Consider the following 18,715-nt stretch of genomic DNA (forward strand, 5'->3'; position numbering starts at 1 on the left):
AGGATGGTCTCGATCTCCTGACCTCGTGATCCGCCCGTCTCGGCCTCCCAAAGTGCTGGGATTACAGGCTTGAGCCACCGCGCCCGGCCAATCTTTTTAAATGTTTTCTTGGGATAAATGGAGTTAAATTTTTGATTTAATGATGAATACTGGACCACCACCATTTTTAGGGTCCTGTTAAGAACTGGTTTGTTGTTGTGGTTGTGGTTTTAATCTACCAACATGATCCTGAACTCAGGTCTTTCTGAAGTAGAAGTTTCTCCAGTTGGAGCCCATTGTGAGGGAGGTGGATCTTGATTTTACACTGAAAATATGGGTTAAAGTTTTGGAATTCTCCTGTTTAAGTATTTCATTTACTGAGAAATCTTTGTGACATTTTATATTTGTCATACTCAGTCTCCCGTTCTCTTTTGAGACACAAAATGAGTTTGTCGTATTTTGTTGCCCTCTCGTGTCTCATTTTCACAATCCACAGTTAACCCCTTTCCTCTCTTTCTTTTTGCCTTGTATACAGGTTTTACTCAATCTTTTAGCCTATTCTACTTCATAAGTACATACCCTTTGTCAAAGAGAATGGAAAATGTTCCAAATATTTCTGCACTGATACTATACGTTAGATATTAAAAAGCATGACAGTCAGAAAAATTCATTTAATCTAATTCTAGTAAGTATTCATTTTTCATGAGAATCAAGTGAGAGAATACTTATGAGAGCCTTTAGCAAACTTTAACAGATTATACACATGTTGTGCCAGGACCTCTGTTGAAAATGTATAATGTATGCCTGGTCCTTCATCACATGAATTTCGGTGCTGTACATTGTAAGGCCACTCTAGAGTCCGCTTGGCTCGCCAGCCTGCTTTCAGGTCAAGGGTTTCTAGCTTGATTAATTCTTGCACAGACTTCTCTGAGAATTGCTGATTCTGTTAATGTTAAAAAATAAGTTAATTTTGCAGTTTGCCTTGTTACATCATTGTGATAATTTAACATTAGTGGGATGTTTATAGTTTGATTTAGTTAAACTAGATTGACAAAACAGAAAATACTGATCAGGTGATATTTAATATTTAGCTTCACTGATGTAAAGTAATGCTATGATCTCTTTTTGAAAGCTTTTTATAGTATTGTGTTATTATGTATTTAATATTTCCCCGCAGAGTAAGTATAGTCATCTAATCTCAGAAGTTTGTGTGGATGATAATAATAAAGATGGCATTTGTGCATCGGGGAGCTTGTATTCCAGGTGTGAGCTGGCCTTGCCTTTCATGAACTTTACAAACTGAAGCCTCACACTTTCTCAGTGGCACTCAATTAAAAGAGAAATGTATATAATCCCTGCACATATCCCTGCTGGGGAATACTTCATATCTTCCACGTTCCTACATTTTCTAGAGAGGAAGGTATAAGCTATGTAATATGTATAATATGTTAAATATCAAGGTTCACAAAAAGCCGAGAGTTCATATCAATCATCTTTACTTCAAAGAGCCTGTCGTATGACACTCTACATTTTACATGTTAAATTAATGTGACATCAAAGAGTGTTTGTGTAATTATTATAGTTAATTCTGTAATGGTAATTGCACATTATGTGTATGTACTTTCTCAGCTTAATTGTGTTTCTCACCTTCAAAATTTACAAAAAATTAAGGATGAAAATTAGGAATATAAATAATATATAGCTGTAGTTGCAGAAAGAGACTTCCGTGATTTTTAATACTGACATTCTAGAGCTAAGTGCCCTTTAGCCTTTGCAGTCTATCGGTCATACCAAGGGTTTTTTTTATTCTTTTCTCTTGAATTTAAAAATTATTGTTATCTTTTTGACATGTATAAAAGAGAGTAATAGCTTCTATAAATGCAAAGTCAAATACTGTTTTTTATAATATTTCTATTTTAATTGTATACATTTTGAAATATTAGCAAAGACTGTCACTGATATTTAGTAATACTTTGATCTTTACAGTGGAAATACATTAAAAGAAACTGGTTCAACTGGTACCATCTTTATTTGAAGGTCAAAGGACAAGTTTGATCAGTTAAGAATATAGCCTCTTAATTGACCTTCGGTGATGGAACCACCGTTTCAGTAGACAGTAGTGAAAGGCCGTTGTCATTGTCTCTGTCGTCAGTGAAAAGAATGTTAGTACATTTCCTAATGTTGTACGTAGGTATTGCTTAACAGATCGTTTTTGTATTTGTATTGTATTGCTTAACAGATCGTTTGACATTTTCAAAGGCCATTTTTAAAGCTGAGATTAGATTTTCTTGAATTAGCCAAATTACACTGTTGGATAAATTTATATAAAATCAAATAGTGTGATAATGCTTTCCATCAAAACAATTAATTAGAAAGTGTTATCTTTTACTCATCTGTAAAGTATTTGTATAAGGACCACTTTCATGTTTTTGCAGGTACTGTAATAGGTGTTGTCATTTATACTGGAAAAGAGACTCGAAGTGTAATGAACACATCCAATCCAAAAAATAAGGTAGGCTAGATTGAGGAGCAACTGCTTTAACGAACTTGTTTTTCCTTCCAGCAAGAAAGTCTGCATAGTTCTGAAAGCTCATTCTTTTGTCTTAAAGTAGACTTTCGAAAATGTTGGTGACTTACCATATGAATTCTCTGTATTTATATAACAACATTCTCATACTGGCGAATTTCCAAAAGTATCGTTGCTTGGCTAATCAGTTTTATATGTGTCTTAAATTTTCATGGTTAGATATATAATTTGCCCATAATTTGACAGTTAATTGTGGCTAATTTCTTATCTTCAGTCTATTTATTTTACAGTTTGCACTCTTTTATGTTGATGGTTCATTTTAAAATAAAGGAATCGGTATTAATGTTTTTATAGTATTTAATGTGATGTTATAGTATTAAGCCAGTTTTATTTATTTCCACGTCAGAAGAAGCATATTGAAAGCCAAAGATTAGTTTTAAAGACTGCTTGATTATATCCTGAATTGATTATATTTCTGAAATTGTTATTTATGCATCCAACATGTGTGTAAAATCATTAACAAAAAGTCTGACTCCTCAGTAGTTGCTATCATCATGATACCGTATATGAGATGAATTCACAGTATGTGCTAATGTACAGTTAATGAGAAGCTCTTCCCAAGTATTGATTTTACTCATTTTTATTTAAAATGTAATTTGTGTGCATTTAGACGAAACAAAAAATCCTCACATGGATTTATGCCTCACTCTGTGGATAATTAATAGTGAAGGTTATCTTTTGCTGAAAGTCTTATTACAACGCAGGGGAAATCAAATAATTCTTTGAAAAGATAGGCCAAGCGCAGTGGCTCGTGCCTCTAATCACAGCACTTTGGGAGGCTGGGACGGGTGAATCACTTGAGGCCAGAAGTTTGAGACCAGCCTGGCCAACATGGTGAAACCCTGTCTCTACCAGAAATACAAAAATTAGCCCGGCATGGTGACGGGCACCTGTAGTCCCCACTGCTCAGGAGGCTGAAGCAGGAGGATGGCTCAGACTCTGGAGGTGGTGGTTGCAGTGAGCCAAGATCGCACCATTGCACTTCAGCCCGGGCAACAGAGTGAGACTCTGTCTCAAAAAGTTTGGGCAAGATGTATTCCATTTTCTCAGGTGAATGTTATTTTAAAAATGGTTAACTTTTCAAAAATTAGTAACATACCACCAACCCAATAAAGCCCCAGGCCGTTTGCAGCAGTAAGTAGAGTGAGGCCTTCTGTGTTGATTGTTTGCTTTTTCACTGGGGCTTGCCTTGAGAATGCCCTTAGCTGTGCATTCGGGAAATCCAGTGTGCACCTCCTGTACCTGACAGAACTGCAGATATCTGTGTGTAACATGTTTGCTAAAGTCAAAGAAAAATGCTGCGTTACTACTGAGTATAAATTCTAATTGTGGTAATGGGGAAAGTTCTCTCTTTAGACTTGCATTGCAGTTTAATTTGCATTTCAAATATATTCAAGTCAGTAGTTCTACAATAGTATTAAAATTATTTAAAAATAAATTATTAAAGTAATCATATATCGAGTTAGAATCACATATGTATTTATACGTGTTTTCTGGTAAGTGCTATGTTATTTCTTTCCTGTGAGCAAAACTAGAACATCTTTTTTTTTTTTTTGAGATAGAGTCTCACTCTTTCGCCCAGGCTGGAGTGCAGTGGTGTGATCTTGGCTCACTGCAGGCCTCCACCTCCTGGGTTCAAGCGATTCTCCTGCCTCAGCCTTGTGAGTAGCTGGGGTTACAGATGAGCACCAGCCCACCTGGCTAATTTTCATATTTTTAGTAGAGATGGAGTTTCACCATGGTGGCTAGCCTGGTCTCAAACTCCTGACCTCAAGTGATCTGCCTGCCTCAGCCTGCCAAAGTGCTGGGATTACAGGCGTGAGCCACCACACCCAACCACAAAACTAGAATGTTCTAATGTATGTACAGTTCTAGGATTTTTTTTCCTAAATCTTTTTACTTTTGCATTTATGATATTTGAGGGTAAATTTAATTTTAAATAGGAATTTAAAATCTTTAAAGCTACACTGCCTTTTACTGTGACTCCTTTTTTAGCCCACCTTTTTCTTCAGTTCAACTTATTTTCTGTCATTTTTTCCTCAATTCAGTCTCCACTTTATTATTTCTTCCCATCTTATACACCTGTTATTTTTGGCTCGTCAAGCTCTTTACTCAGGGTCTTGGTTCTGAGTTGGAGCGGCCTCTTAGTTTTGCAAGCACGGTTTGGAGTGCAGCCCTGGAGCCTCACTGCTGGGTCTGTGTCCAGGTCTTGGTGCACACTCGTGTGTCACTCAGCCTCCTCACCCTCCCCTCTCTGAAGTGGGGTTGGACTCGTGGGGTTGCTGGGAACAAGGTCATGCTCATGTACACGTTGCTCTTAGGAAGGAACTTGCCACGTGACAGATTCTCAGTAAATGTTACCTAAATTTTTATTTTTCTATAAAATGAATGGTTTTCAGTGGCATCATTTTTCAACCCAACCCCGACTGCCAGTCAAGAAATGGTTGTTTTGTAACGAGTTTGTGCAAGCCACTAGGTTCTGTACTGTCAAGCTACCACATGGCCTAGAAATTCTTCCAGTTTCCACTGTGTGTGCATTCCTTCTCTCCCTCTTCTTTTCTTTTCCGTGTTCCTCTCTTCCTCTTCTCCTTTCTTAAAAAATAGCCTTCTAAATTTGCTTAGTGTTGGCAGAATATACCTCATAATTGAAAGGATGTTTTTTGACTTTTACAGAATTGTATTTACTTCTTGCTGCTGACGATGTTAGCTTTTCAACCTGATGTAAAAGTGTTCTTTCAGTGACTGGTATCTTCCTGTTGCTTAATACATGCTCAGTTCTCCCCTCCCAGTTAGGGATTCATGATAGCAGTTCTAGCTCTGGCTTGGAGAGCATTGACCACCTGGTGGGCACTTTCCTAGAACTTTACATACATTATGTCTTGAATCCACACGACAGCTCCCGGGGAGAAGAGTGTTCCCAGTTATAGAGCCGGGGAGATCGCAAGGCGTGGAACCGTGACGTGTCTCAAGACAAGCACTGCTGATAGTGAAGCTCCTGAGGAGGTTTTCCTTAGACTTGGTGTTTAAACATCCAATTAAGGCATAACATAACAGGGAAATGAAATATAGACTTAAATAGTTCTGAGTGTTAAATGCTAGTTTTACAAGAATAAAATTCAGGACAAGGTTTCGAGCAAGCTACACTGGGCAAAAGGTAACATGTAATTTATCCAGGGAAAGCCTCGGTGTTGATACATGTTGAGTGGAAAAGAATTGTGACATTGGTCTCTGAACAGAGACGGGAAGGTGGAAATTATTATTTATTGCTGGTACATTATTTTCTGAAGACGACATTGCAGTGTTTTCCTTTTGCTTAGTAAACAAGCAAACTTTTGGGCTTCAAAGAAGACTGGTGCAAACAAAACCGTAAACATGTACAGGGGAATCTCATCTCATCATTTACCTGAGCTTTGGTGGATTTCTTCAGGTAGCAAAAATGTTTCTAACACTCAATTCTGACAGCTTTCTGAGTAGAAGCCATATTGGGACATTGATACATTGGAGTTCATTGTCAGCAGAGAAATTGAGCTGGAAATACATATTTTTGAATGAGTAGTGGGGTTATCAGTCAGGATGGGCTGAGTCATGCTGTGGTAATAAAGTGCCTGACACTCCACAGTGGCTCCCCCAGCGTTGTGTTCCTCGTGTTCTGGGTCCGGCGCAGGCTGGCAGCTCCTGCTTGTCAGGTGTTCCTTGTGTTCTGGGTCCAGCCCAGGCTGGCAGCTCCTGCTGATCATGGTCCCTCAGGGCCCATCTTGGAAACACATTTCCATGACCACTGGGATAAGAAAATACTGATGTGGCCAATTACATACTGACTGATTCTTAAGGCTTTGCCAGCGAGCAATATCGTTCTTGTTTCATTGACCAGAACAATTAAATGGCCTTGGCCAAGTTCAAGGAGTCAGGAATTGCACTTCTAGCTCATGTGCAGAAGGAGGGAGAACTGGAAATACTTTGTGAGCAGCAACGCCACGAACAAGATTTCCCAGGGCTTTTACTCAATGTACAAAAAAGAGGAACCTTGTAGAACTCGGAAGAATACCAATATTTAAGGGATAAGCAGAGGAAGAGAAACCAGGAAAAGAATAATGAATGAGGAAAGCATTTTAGGGAGTGGCTAGTAGTCAACAGTGTGCTGGGGACAGAGAAGGTCATTTGGAGTGTAAAGTGAAAAAGAGGTTAGTAATTTTAGCAACGAAATCTTGGTAAAATTAAAACTGACAGTATGTTTATTAGGGTGGAACTCAGGTGCAGTCACAGCTGGAGAACTCTTCCAAGAGTTCAGGGGAAGGAGAGAGTGCTCTGTTGAGGGAGCCAGGTCCGGGGCGAGGGAGAGGAAATTCTGAGCGTATTGAGCAGGCAGCCCAAACTTGTGTTGGCACCTGTGGTGACGAGAAGTGAACTGATTAGACTGTAAGGAAAGGATTGTATTGATTTTGTTGTATTTTTTTCCTGGTGAGAAAAATCCTTGTCACAAAACTGTTAACGTTTTTAGTAAAAGAATAGAGGGTCTTATAAATAAAAATATTAATTCTATGGAAGAGTAAGTATAGTGGGCATCCAGTAGTAATTTAAACATAAGAGGATAAGATTACTGAAAAGAAAATCATATAGTATTATATGGCCACCACAGGAACTATGGCATTACTTCTTTCATTTGTAGAAAATATTTACAGTGAACCAATATGTCACTCTTTTTGTCTCCCTCCCCTCTTCTCTTTCTTTCTCCTCCCTCTTCTTTCCTCCTTTTTTCTCTCTTTATATTTATTTCCTATCTTCATTACAGTGTGTATAGCAGGACCTTGACAATTCACAAAGTTGCTTTACGTTCCTAAGGTTAAAAAATGCTTCAGTAAAGTCTGATATAAGAAAGAAGTTAATCGTAACAACACTTTAGGTAGTGAAATTGATGCAGCATGGTAAGACTTTGAGACAGTTCTTGAAGGGATCAAGAAGGACGAGAGCCTAACAATTTAGGCTTATACATTGTTGGCAATGTGCAGGACCCCGCTGTTGTTGGGAATCTGGAATTTAAAATGTTGCCAGTAACCAGGGTATGGCTGTTCTGGGTCTGATGTTCAGGAGCCCCAGTGCAGAAGCAGAGATAGGCTGCTGGGCTGGTCCAGAGGTTTGCAGGTGGATGTGTCAGCAGAGAAGGCAGGGACAGCTAGTCGTGATGGTGGATGGCAGGTGAGAGGGCTCCTTATGGACAAGGAGTTTTGGAAGCAGAGTAGTTGGTGGTGGTAAGATTTGGAGTACAGTGATGAAAATGAGTTGTTGGAGGTTTGGAGATTGTTACAGACACTGGATTATCTAAAATTATAAGCTTTTGTGTAATACTTTGGAGAGCTTCCTTTCCTTCTTACAGATATTTTCTGCCAGGTGCAGTGGCTCATGCCTATAGTCTTAACATTTAGGGAGGCTAAGGCGGCCAGATTGCTTGAGCCCAGGAGTTTGAGACCAGCCTGGGCAACATGGCGAAACTCGTCTCTACCAAAAAATACAAAGATTATGTGGGCGTGGTAGCATGTGCCTGTAGTACCAGCTACTCTGGAGGCTGAGGTGGGTAGATCGCCTGAACCCAGGAGTTTGAGGCTGCACTGAGCCATGATTGCACCACTGCACTCCAGCCTGGGCAACAGAATGAGACCCTGTCTCGTTAAAAAATAATAATAAATTAATTTAAAAAAAAATCTAGCCACTATTGTAGATTGTATGTCAAGGCAAATTGAGCATTATTTCACATTTTCTAGGTTTATCCAGTAATTGATCTTCTAGGGAGACAAATCTTACACTATTGCTTGTAGATCTTTTGTATAAATTCAGTTTAATGAATACCACATTTATTATTTATCTTATTTATTCTGTGCTAGAGCAGTAAGAAAGAAGAGAGTGCCCTTTTCTTCTCTTTTCTTTTCGGCGGGAGCTGTAGGGTGTCGTGCCCTCTTGCTGGGCCCTGCTACCTCTGACTCGCTCTCTTCGGCCTTTGGGCCTCTTGCGGTGCTTTTTCCTCAGCACCTGCAGCGTCCTCTCCTGTTGCCTTCCACTGTAGGTGTGGCCTAGACTAGGAAGTTCCTGGGATATAATTGCCTTAAAAATCATCCACATAATCCCTGCTACATAGAATGGTTAAGCGAGTAGACATTTTCCAGTGTGTTGCTGTTCCCTGACTCTAGCAGAGGGTGTAAAGCCCGTAAGACTGCGTGCCTGAGACCAGGCCTTGAGTCCTTGGTACCTGTTGTTACCATGTGCAAGTCCCAGTGCATCTGCAGAGACAGCAACACAGAGAGCCCTGGCGCTTCCTGTTGGTCTTAAGCCTCTGATGGGCCCTCACCACCTTTACTACTGACTCCCCTAGAGTCATCCCAGCCCCAGCAGAGGCTTCATGTCCTCCTGCAGGACATGAAGGAGCGTTCTCAGCTCCGTCTGGGAAGAGTGCCAGCCTCCCGCAGCTATCTGCTTCCACAGATTCAGCTGATAAGGAGGACTTGCCCCATCTCAGCTGCAGGTTCCTTGAGGAACAGTGTGTGTTAGTACTTTAAAAACTATCAGGCTGGGCGCAGTGGCTCGTGCCTGTAATCCTAGCACTTTGGAGCCCAAGGCAGGCAGATCACTTGAGCCCAGGAGTTCGAGGCCAGCCTGGGCAACATGGCAAAACCCCCTCTCTACAAAAAATACAAAAGTTAGCCAGGCGTGGTGGCATATACCTGTAATCCCAGCTACCCAGGAGACTGAGGTGGGAGGATCACCTTAGCACAGGAGGTGGAGGTTGCAGTGAGCCGAGACCACACCGCTGCACTCTAGCCTGGGTGACAGAGTAAGACTCCATCTCAAAAAAATAAAAATAAAAAGACACTTTGGCTGCTGCCTGAACTCCCTTCTTATTTCTGTGACGCCTGGTTGTCACCACAGTCTGGGTGAAGAGGGTGGCCGCACGTAGGCAAGGTCAGCAGCACAGCTGTCTGTATTGGTCCCATCCCCTGGAATGGGACCTGAGGACACAACTTCCTGGTTCTCCTCCCTGGACTTTTGAAAAATGCAACATGTTTTATCCAGACATGAAGGTAAAAATAAATCCTTCTGTTTTGATAGATAGAGGAAAATTCTGAGATTAAAAGGAATTCTTAAAGGTGAGGATTAGAATATTTTCCTGCATCCTAGTGCTTATGACAGAGAGATTTAAAAGAAGATGGAGTCTACTCAAAGTTTGAAAATTTTAAGACTACACAAAAATTTTTATTACTAATCAATTACTATTACAGTAGTATTTGGTGAAAGTTCAAATTACAAGGACTACAACTTGAGTAATGGACTCATTTATAAAAGCTAGCCTCAGACATATTTAATGATAAGAGACTTGATTACATTTAAGGGAGAAAAATTCTTGTGGAGGTTAAGGAAAAATCAATTGTGACAGGTTGCCATTTTCATGCCATTCATAATAATCAGTTACTCAGAGCAAGAACATCAAGGATGAAATGATAATACAAATTGCTTCAAGCAGTTATTGTAATCCCTTGGGTATATTGACTTGTGTTTCTGATAAAAAGATGCTTTCAGATGTCTCACTGGCAGAGAGAGGTGACATGAGCCATTATGTGAATTAGAGCTGGTGCTTGTTATCTGAATACTTGTTGAGACATTTTGAGATCATAGAACAAAATAGAGCCAGCTTTGGTGTACTTTGCTACTTGAAATATCAAAGCAGTTTTGGACACTAGCTTTCTTGTTTTAAAAAGGATAATTTATTAATATTTTAAAAGTTATATTGATTTATATTAAAGTATTACAATAAAATAATTTTATCTTGTAGTTGCATACAATCATAGAATCCCTTAATTTTTCTAACAGTTGCCTTCTTGTAATAAAATATTTTAGAGTTTAAATACTTATTTTAAAATGTGCCCATGTGCTTCACCAAAGAGCTACATGTTGTAGAATATATTAGTAGTATTGCAGTAAATCAACAGAGATAAAAAGACTCTTGGAATGCTTTTTTTTTTTGATAACTGTTGTTAATATTCACGAATCATAGTGTTTCATTTCTTCATCAGGAAAAGATGAACTAGAAAACAAACCCACCATGACCTAATTCCATAGCTTCTAGACTAGACCCAGAGTGGCTCTTCGGGGTACATTAGCACAGCCTTCACTTGCGTAGCCGGCACACTTAGATGTGACAGCTGCTCACAGTTAGAAGTTGTAGTTCTTCATCTGTAGTGTGAACGTAAACTTACAATTCCAGGAAAGCAGTAAAGAAACAAAATGCTACGTGTTGGAAAAACAGTCCTACTGGTAGCATCTGGGGCATAATGCCCTATCAGAATGTATAGCAGATATCTAAACTAGAAAACTTAGATTTTGTCCCTAAATTCCTTTCAAATATGAATTTAATTAGAAAACAGGTGCTCCAAATAAAAAACACAAGCATTTTTATTGTTTGAAGTAATTGATTTGTATCACAGGACTTAGCTTTACATAAAGTTCTGATTATTTGTTGCATATTAAATAAGAACTATATTTGACAGTATCTCATCATTTCTAAGCAGTACAGCTAAATTATCTGCCTTCAGTGTCTGAGTGACCGTTCCGTCCCACAGTCATAGGGTGGCCACTGTCTTCAGTGTCTGAGTGACTCTTTGTTCCTAGGACATCTTTCTGTCCTCCGCCCCTCCACTGTCATCACTGCCTCCTCCTGTGGCAGCATGAATTCTGCAAGGGCTTCTCCAGCTCTTCAGCTTCCCTCCTTTCTGGCAGCCTCATTCAGAGTCCATAGTGCAGAGTTCAAGCTCCTGTCATTTCTCACCCAGATAGTGATGGCGGCCGCTCTGCTGCCCTCTCCCCCTTCTCCCTCCGTCGTGTTTTGCATGTCACAGCCTGAGTCGTGTTTATGAAATGTAGGTTTGATATGGTTCGTTCTTTGGCTAAAACTGTTCAAAAGATCTCCATTGCTCTGTGGCGAGCCCCAGCATCTTCATTGTGTTCCACGGTTGCTTTGCTCCTCATGTGTTTTTCTCAGACTGCTGTCTTCTGCACTCTCGGTGCTTGGCCACAAAGACTCGTCCCCCATCCGTGACCACCACAGCGCATCCTGCCTTTCTGTCTCAGCTCTTAGGAGAGATGTAACAAAATGTGCAGGTAGATGTCGCCTCTTCCACTGAAATGTTGGCTTCTTGACTTTGAGGACTCTGTTTACCTTGGTATTCTGGTGCCCTGCACAGGGTCCATGCTTAGTGAACAATGGTGAACACATGAGTCAAGCCATGATAACGGTTTGCTTACGTGCCTGCTCTTCCATGAGACTTCACCTGCCCTGGCGGCAGGAGCTGGGCCTTACCCCTTCTTCTGTCCCATGCTGCTCACCCACAGTAGATGGGGGACAGCCTACACAAGAAGCCAGAAGAGGATTTAAAGAGGACTCGCATGAAAATAATGCACAGTTTGTGTGGGGGAGGTGGACCTATCTTTAATAAAAATGGAAACTTTGCAGTGCTCTACAGGATAAATGCTCTGGTAGTGTAGAGACTGTAGAAGGCTATGAAAGGAGTGCACATTGAACATCCGCTATGTGTCAGGCCCTATATACTAGTCACTGACAGAACACCCGCTCTGCGTCGGGCCCTGTGTACTACGGACTGACTGAACACCTGCTCTGCGTCGGGCCCTGTGTACTAGGGACTGACCGAACGCCCACTCTGTGTCAGGCCCTGTATACTAGTCACTGACCAAACGCCCGCTCTGCGTCGGGCCCTGTGTACTAGGGACTGACCGAACGCCCGCTCTGCGTCGGGCCCTGTGTACTAGTCACTGACTGAACACCCGCTCTGCGTCAGGCACCATATACTAGGCACTTCTTGCATTGTCATATTGTGACTTGTGGTTTTCTCTTTTTTCATTGGGTTATAACCTATTACTATCCTTGATTGACCTTTACATTGTCCCCTTTCTGGCGTTTGCAAGCCCTTTAAGCTGGCTTCTCTGTCGTATTATCATGAACCCATCATTTTTTAGTATTTTTTGTTCCTACTTCCACAGACAGATGTTCCAGACTCATCTTGTACTTTCTCTGCTCCAGCCCTGGGCTTGGCTCTGGGTTCCTTTTAGCAAAACACGCTGTTTAGAAGTCAGGTTCTGGGAGCTGGTCTTGCTCATGTGCACTGCGATAGGCTGTTTCCAAGTCCTTGCAGTGAACAGTCAGGCCGTGTGTGTGTGTTAATGGCTGGATGAGTGGATGGATTGATGACTGAATGGATGGGTGGACGGGTGGGTGAATAGGTATGGGTGGGTGGGTGAGTGGGTGAATCGGATGGATGGGTGGGTGGGTGAGTGAGTGAGTGAGTGGGTAGATGGGTAGACAAGTATATAAGTGGATGGGTGGATGGATGATGAATCCAGGGGTTTCTTCTATTTTTTTGTTTCCACATTGTAACTCCTTCCCTGACAGTGAGAAACCAGTTTATTATTACACTGACTGTATTTACTGATTTGAGCAATCCCTTGCCTTACCAGCCAGTGACCCTCTTTACATCCCTCAGCATCTCATCCCAGACTCCCTGACTGTTCTCCTTCCTCACTGCACATGGGCTCCAGCCCAGTACCTGGCTCTGTGCCTTCTCAGGAAGTTTTAACTGCTCTGCCCAGGCATGTGTGTGCACTGTGTTGAGAAAGCAAGACAGCAACACATTGAAGTGCCTATTCTCTTGTTTTTAAAAATGGTTTCCTTTCTTGAGGGTTAAAATCTCATATTTGTTCACTTTGTATACATTAGCCAAAGCTCATAATGTGATAAGACAAAAACGTTAGGCATTTGGTAAGTGCTGATTAACTGAACACATAAATTCATCATTGAATCAATGCAGGACATATTAGAGCCACTTAAATCATTAGCCCCAAAAATAGCCTTTTAGATGAGTATGGAATAGTATTTGGCTTCAATTGATTTAAGAGAAATTATCATCAGAATATTTCAAATTCTCCTCTAGTGATAAATTTTGCTTGATGAGCAGAATTTTTTGCACATCTGTTGTACCAGACTCCTGTGCCCATAGAACAGACAGAATTCACTGTGAGAGAACCTTTATCTTTCCATAGAAAATACTGGATAAATACAGGGGCTGACACAACATTCTTTACATGGACTTCCGTCTCCTCAACCTCCGCTGTACCAAACTCCCATTACTGTGAAGCCAAGGGAAAACATCGCTGAAGGATGCACTACCTTCCTTTCTAAATCTGTTATTCAGTAAACAAAATAATCCCTGTTGAAGGCGACTGCCTGTTGCATCTGTCATTGGTTGGGGATTAGAAATAAACATAGTCTTTAAAGAGATTATAATCAGAAGTGGGAAGTCATAGATACATTTGTCTTCTGTCTTCTGTCTCTTTCCCTATGTTTTGTACATAGTAAATAATAAATAATGATTTACTGAAGGTGTGACTTGCTGTTCTGGTATCAGATATACTATTTTTGGCTTTTAAAAATTAATTTTCTAAATTAAGTAACCTCAAAGTTAATGAACAGATTAAAGAAGCTGGCCAGGCATGGTTCGCCTGTAATCTCAGCACTTTGGGAAGTCGAGGCAAGCAGATCAGTTGAGGCCAGGAATTTGAGACCAGTGTGGGCAACATGGTGAAACCCTGTCTCTACTAAAAATAAAAAACTTAGGTGGGCGTGGTAGGGCACGCCTGTGGTACAAACCACCTGGGAGGCTGAGGTAGGAGGGTCATTTGATCTTCAGCCGGAGGTTGAGGCTGCAGTGAGCTGAGATCATGCCACTACACTCCAGCCTGGGTGATGGTACAAGACCCTGTCTCAAAAAAAAAAAAAAAAAAAAAGTAGCAGCTCGACTACAATTCACACTTATGACTTCTAAGTTGTATAACCAGATTTCTCTTAATGTTACTGTTGGTGCTGATGTGAAATATAACATTTTTTTCAGTACAGTACTGTCGATAACTCACACTAGCATGTTACATAGAATTATGTAATTACTAAAACTGCACCATGGGCACTCTCCCACCCCTACAAAATAAAGATGTAAAATCAGAAATAGAAAGCCAACCAAATATAACACTACCAGATAAGGTTCATTAACCTGTGGAAATGAGCAGCTTGCATATGATACAATTGAGGGATGGATCTGTTTTGGTTGAATATTCAGTCATTCAGGCAACAGTTTTCTTAAGTTAAAGTCAATAATTTGTTTTGTTATTACAATTACAAAACTTGTTTCATGGCCTTAAGACACAGACATGGTCCGAAACACACAGTATAGAGAGCAGAGCTTTCATAATGGATCCATTTAATATGTTTTTAATTCCAAACAATATAAAGAAAAATGACTGCTTCACAGGCTTAATTTCAGTCTCAGATGAGGCGTTTCCCCGTCCTTTGGAGAGAGGCAGATGGGTGTGTTTCCGGAGGCGTGGGCGCACTGCCGTCTTCACAGACATATCAGGTTACTGCTGCATGTTTCTAGATGCAAGAAGAAAACCAGATTGGCAAGTTTCCTTGCATTCTTTAATCAGTAATCATTTCTCTTTCAAATTACATTCTTAAACCTTAGCTTTCTGGATAAAAAAACCATAACAATATTAAAGATAATTTATGGATGCTAATAAGCCGAAACAAAATTAAATGAATTCTTGGACATTTTAAAGTATCTGTGTTACTTGTATTTGCATAATTTCGTTTAATATACACTTTGAATCATTTTAAGGATGTTTGACATGCTAGGTTGTCACGACATGTCCTGTTTTTGTCTTAAAATTAAGTTTTAGTGCATTAAAGGAAAAAAGGAACTCAATATCTGAATCTACTTTTTATAAAATGAAATTTATAGATATGTCAGGAAAGACCTTTGTGTAAGTGCTAAGACTGAATAAAGTGTAGTTTAATTATTTTCCCACTTAAAATGATGTAAGTAGTTCAAAGAATATTTTAAAAATTACTATTAATATCATAATATTAGTTTTCTGTAATAAAGTGGAGGTTTCCTTGGCTGGAAGTCCTAACCACAGCAATCAGACAAGAGAAGAAAATAAAGCACATCTAGATTGGTAAAGAGGAAGCCAAACTGTCGCTGTTTGCTGATGACATGATCGTATGACTAGAAAACCCTAAAGACTCATCCAAAAAGCTCCTAGAACTAGTAAATGAATTCAGCAAAGTTTCAGGATACAAAATTAATGTACACAAATCAGTAGCCCTGCTATACACCAAACAGTGACCAAGCTGAGAATCAAATCACAAACTCAACCCCTTTTATAAAAGCTGCAAAAAAAAAAAAAAGTAATACTTAGGAATATACTTAACCAAGGAGGTGAGAGACCTCTACAAGGAAAACTACAAAACACTGCTGAAAGAAATCATAGACGACACAAACAAATAGAAACACATCCTATGCTCATGGATGGGTAGAATCAATATTATGAAGATGACCATGCTGCCAAAAGTAATCTACAAATGCAGTACAATTCTCATGAAAATACCACCATTATTCTTCACAGAACTGGAAAAAACAATCCTAAAATTCATATGGAACCGAAAAAGAGCTCGCATAGCCAAAGCAAGACTAAGCAAAAAGAACAAATTGCATGGTACTGGATAAAAACAGGCATATAGACCAATGGAACAGAATAGAGAAACCAGAAATAAAGCCAAATACTTACAGTCAACTGATATCCAACAAAGCAAACAAAAACATAAAGTGGATAGAGGACACCCTATTCAACGAATGGTGCTGGGATAATTGGCAAGCCACATGTAGAAGCCTCATCTCTCACTTTATACAAAAATGAACTCAAGATGGATCGAAGACTTAAATCTAAGACTTGAAGCCATAAAAATTCTAGAAAGTAACATTGGAGGTTACCTTCTAGACATTGGCTTAGGCAAAGACTTCATGACCAAGAACCCAAAAGCAAATGCAACAAAGACAAAGATAAACAGATGTGACATAAACTAAAAAGCTTCTGGACAGCAAAAGAAATAATCAGCAAACAGACAGCCCACAGAGTGGGAGAAAATCTTCACAACCTATACATCTGACAAAAGACTAATATTCAGAATCTACAAGGAACACAAGTCATCAAGAAAAAAACCAAACAATCCCATGAAAAAGTGGGCTAAGGACATGAATGGGCAGTTCTCAAAAGAAGATCCACAGATGGCCAGCGAATGTATGAAACAATGCTCAGCATCACGAATGATCAGGGAAATGCAAATCAAAGCCACAGGGCAGTACCATCTTACTCCTGCAAGAATGGCCATCATCAAAAACTAGTAGATGCTGACGTGGATGTGGTGAACAGGGAACACTTCTACACTGCTGGTGGGAATGGAAACTAGTACAGCCACTATGGAAAACAGTGTGGAGATTCCTTAAAGAACTAAAAGTAGAGCTACCATTTGATCCAGCAATACCACTACTGGGTATCTACCCAGGGGAAAAGAAATCATTGTACAAAAAAGGCACTTGCACACACATGTTTATAGCAGCACAATTCACAATTGCAGAAATATGAAACCAGCTCAAATGCCCATCAATCAACGAGTGGATAAAGCAAATATACTATACAGACACACACACACACATATATATACACACACACACACCATGGAATACTGCTCAGCCATAAAAAGGAGCAAAATAATGGCATTTGCAACAACCTGGATGGAATTGGAGACCATTATTCTAAGTGAAGTAACTCAAGAATAGAAAAGCAAACGTCATATGTTCTCACCCATAAGTGGGAACTAAGCTATGAATATGCAAAGGCATAAGAATGATACAGTGTACTTTGGGGACTTGGGGGAAAGGGTGGGAGGGAGGTGAAGGATAAAAGACTACACATTGGATACAGTGTACACTGCTCTGGTGATGGGTGCACCGAAATCTCAGCACCATTAAAGAATTTACTATGTAACCAAACACCACCTGTTCCCCAGAAACCTAGTGAAATTTTTTTACACTGAGCTTTTTTAAATTTTATTTTATTTTATTTTTTTTCTGAGATGGAGTCTCACTCTGTTACCTGGGCCGGAGTGCAGTGGCGTGATCTCAGTTCGCTGCAACCTCCGCCTCCTGGCTTCAAGCGATTCTCCTGCCTCAGCTTCCCTAGTAGCTGGGACTACAGGTGTGCGCCACCACACTAGGCTAAATTTTTGTATTTGTATCAGAGATGGGGTTTTGCCATGTTGGCCAGGCTCCCAAACTCTTGACCTCAAGCGATCAGCCTACCTTGACCCCGCAAAGTCCTGGGATTACAGGCGTGAGCCACTGCTCCTGACCACAAGTGAACATTTTGGTTTGAAAGAGTACTGTTTAGATTCAGGAGGCCATATCTTAAAGGAATCAAGATAGAGCTTAAAGTCTAAACAGTAGGAAAGAAAGAGTGAGCACAGTCCTAACTCCTCTTTGTAGACTTCCCATCATAGCCTGTGTTGGGAAAGAGAGGAAGAGGAATTGGAGAAGCAAGAAAGGTTGATGTGGGTGTGGGGCTCTTGCCTCTCTTCACGGGATGCCCAAGTGAGATGTGGAAACAAGATGACTCTGGGAGATGGGTAGCTGGAGAGGTGAGCCACAGACCTAGGCTGCTGCATGGTGTCTGCAGGCTTAGAGGGCTTGAGGCAGCCCCTGCACTCCCCGCTCCCCCCACGCCAGAGTATCAGAAGTTGATGTTTCCCTAAGAGGGGTGCAGACTGGAGCGAATCAGGCCAGTGGAGTGCAAAGCAGCTTGGTGGTGAAGGGTGGATGTCGTCTAGCGTCGTAGGGAGACACTTGGGGGCTGCATTTTTGGGGCTTCGGGGTGAACTTTACCTGCAGGAATCTTACCAGTTCAAAGGGAAGCTCCAAGAACGCTCCCGTTCTGGGTCTGGAAGAACAAGTAGTGTGTGCCCTGTACAGAGGGTCGTTGCTCAGGAGAGAAGACCTTACCAGGTCTGTCCCACCTGGGGGAAGGAATTCTTTCACTCCAGCGCCTTCTAGTCTTCCTGTCTCAGCTAATGGTGTGGGATAGTGTGGGATATCCCACTTGTGAAGGGTAGAGTGCAGGGGCACAGACCCATTAAAAAACTGAGATTCTGATCTTTGACAAACCTGACAAAAACAAGAAATGGGGAAAGGATTCCCTATTTAATAAATG

At 40.7% G+C, this 18,715-nt stretch overlaps 1 protein-coding gene across 2 annotated transcripts in view; it reads left to right on the top strand.

Annotated features, from left to right (window-relative positions):
- Window positions 1–18,715, top strand: part of ATP9B (ATPase, class II, type 9B) — a 290,892-nt gene that overhangs the window by 140,952 nt on the left and 131,225 nt on the right. For both annotated transcript variants that reach the window (XM_011934361.1, XM_011934362.1), the window contains exon 11: window positions 2,415–2,491. In XM_011934361.1, coding sequence (XP_011789751.1) covers window positions 2,415–2,491 — 77 coding nt within the window. The remainder of the gene's footprint in view (window positions 1–2,414; window positions 2,492–18,715) is intronic.

Source organism: Colobus angolensis, unplaced genomic scaffold (assembly GCF_000951035.1).
Source record: "Colobus angolensis palliatus isolate OR3802 unplaced genomic scaffold, Cang.pa_1.0 Scaffold135, whole genome shotgun sequence".
Lineage (NCBI taxonomy): Eukaryota > Metazoa > Chordata > Mammalia > Primates > Cercopithecidae > Colobus > Colobus angolensis.